Source organism: Austrofundulus limnaeus, unplaced genomic scaffold (assembly GCF_001266775.1).
Source record: "Austrofundulus limnaeus strain Quisiro unplaced genomic scaffold, Austrofundulus_limnaeus-1.0 Scaffold80, whole genome shotgun sequence".
NCBI lineage: Eukaryota > Metazoa > Chordata > Actinopteri > Cyprinodontiformes > Rivulidae > Austrofundulus > Austrofundulus limnaeus.
Genome location: NW_013952482.1, coordinates 1,094,375 through 1,095,742, shown reverse-complemented (window position 1 = coordinate 1,095,742; position 1,368 = coordinate 1,094,375). Strand labels below are relative to the sequence as shown.

At 42.9% G+C, this 1,368-nt stretch overlaps 1 protein-coding gene across 1 annotated transcript in view; it reads right to left on the bottom strand.

The window, feature by feature from the left end:
* LOC106519652 (GRB2-related adapter protein) overlaps positions 1 to 1,282 on the bottom strand; it is a 6,390-nt gene extending 5,108 nt beyond the window's left edge. Inside the window, exons 1-3 of the mRNA XM_014011412.1 lie at positions 1,154 to 1,282; positions 965 to 1,062; positions 617 to 736 (exon numbers count right to left, since the gene is read on the bottom strand). Coding sequence (XP_013866866.1) covers positions 617 to 736; positions 965 to 1,062; positions 1,154 to 1,231 — 296 coding nt within the window. The 5' untranslated portion in view covers positions 1,232 to 1,282. The remainder of the gene's footprint in view (positions 1 to 616; positions 737 to 964; positions 1,063 to 1,153) is intronic.
* Between the last annotated feature and the right edge of the window lie 86 nt (positions 1,283 to 1,368).

Genomic DNA, 1,368 nt, shown 5'->3' with positions numbered 1-1,368 from the left:
TGTGTGTGTGTGTGTGTGTGTGTGTGTGTGTGTGTGTGTGTGTGTGTGAAATCTGGCGTGCACAAGTTACATAATATACCTGTCTATAATTAAAAAGTGTCTGCTCTTACATAAGGCCCCCATTATTGAACACATTTCATTTACCCTTTGAATAAATGAGTCCCACATCACTTTGATGACCCAAAAACCACCTCCTCTTCCTCCTCATCATCATCATTCTCACACACACGCTCCGTCCTTTTACTTTGTGTGTGTGTGTGATATTTTTAGAGCAATGAGGTCTCATAATAAAGTAGCCTGATTCTCCCTGCTGATGGGGCTGAGACATGTGGTGGACGCTGTGAGGTGTTAATGATCTCAGTGAGATGGAAAACAAACATCCGACTCACCACACACACTATAAACGCAAACACACTCAGGACCTTCTGTATGCTGATTTGTAGGTTTATAACATTTTAAAAACCGGGCAAAATGTGCATTTTGGAATTTTAGAACATCTTCAAAAGAAAAAAAGATAAAGTTTTTCATCTGTTTAACTCTTAAAGTCAATTAGTTGCAGAGGTATGTCTCATTAAGAAGTGGGAAGGATTGAAGAATGTGCGGTGCGTTCACTGACCTGACAGACAGGGAGWACTCTCCAGGAGCTGATTCACTCTCCCGCACCAGGAACACTCCAGTTTCCTGCCAGCGCAGACGCTGCTCAGCCTCCAGCCTGGACACAGATCCTGCAAACCAGCTGCAGAGACACACAGAATCAGATACTGCTCCAGAACCACAGCACGTCAAGATAAAAACCTTTGATTTAATGACACAGGAGTGGGTGGCTTCTTATTAGGGGAAGCTAGGACCCCAAAAAAATCTAACTAAAGAATCAAAAACATTTTCTGTCAAACCATTTTTTACATGCTAAACATGTAAATTACATTCAAAATAAAAATGTACAAATATATATATTTATGTTTACGGTTGAGGGAGGAGGTAAAGGTAGTTCTCTGGCACATAGCCTCGCTTTCCCTGGACCTCAGCTGTGACCCAGCAGGAGTCATCTTCCATCTCTGTCACCTAAGACAAACACACACAGACACACACACTTACTGTATAAACAGTTACTTCACAAAAAGATACCCTTAAAGCCTTTCTATCTAACACTTACTTTGACAACGTCTCCCTTCTGCAAGCTGATCTCGTCTGGTTCTGAAGCTGTGAAAGAGAAAAGAGCCACAGCCTCCATGATGGACAGAGACAGGAGACAGTTTCACCTCATGAGACGAAAAGAGCTGAGAGGGAGGGAGAGAGGAGCTCAGCACACAGATTTGTGCGTGTGTGTGTGTGTGTGTGTGTGTGTGTGTGTGTGTGTGTGTGTGTGTG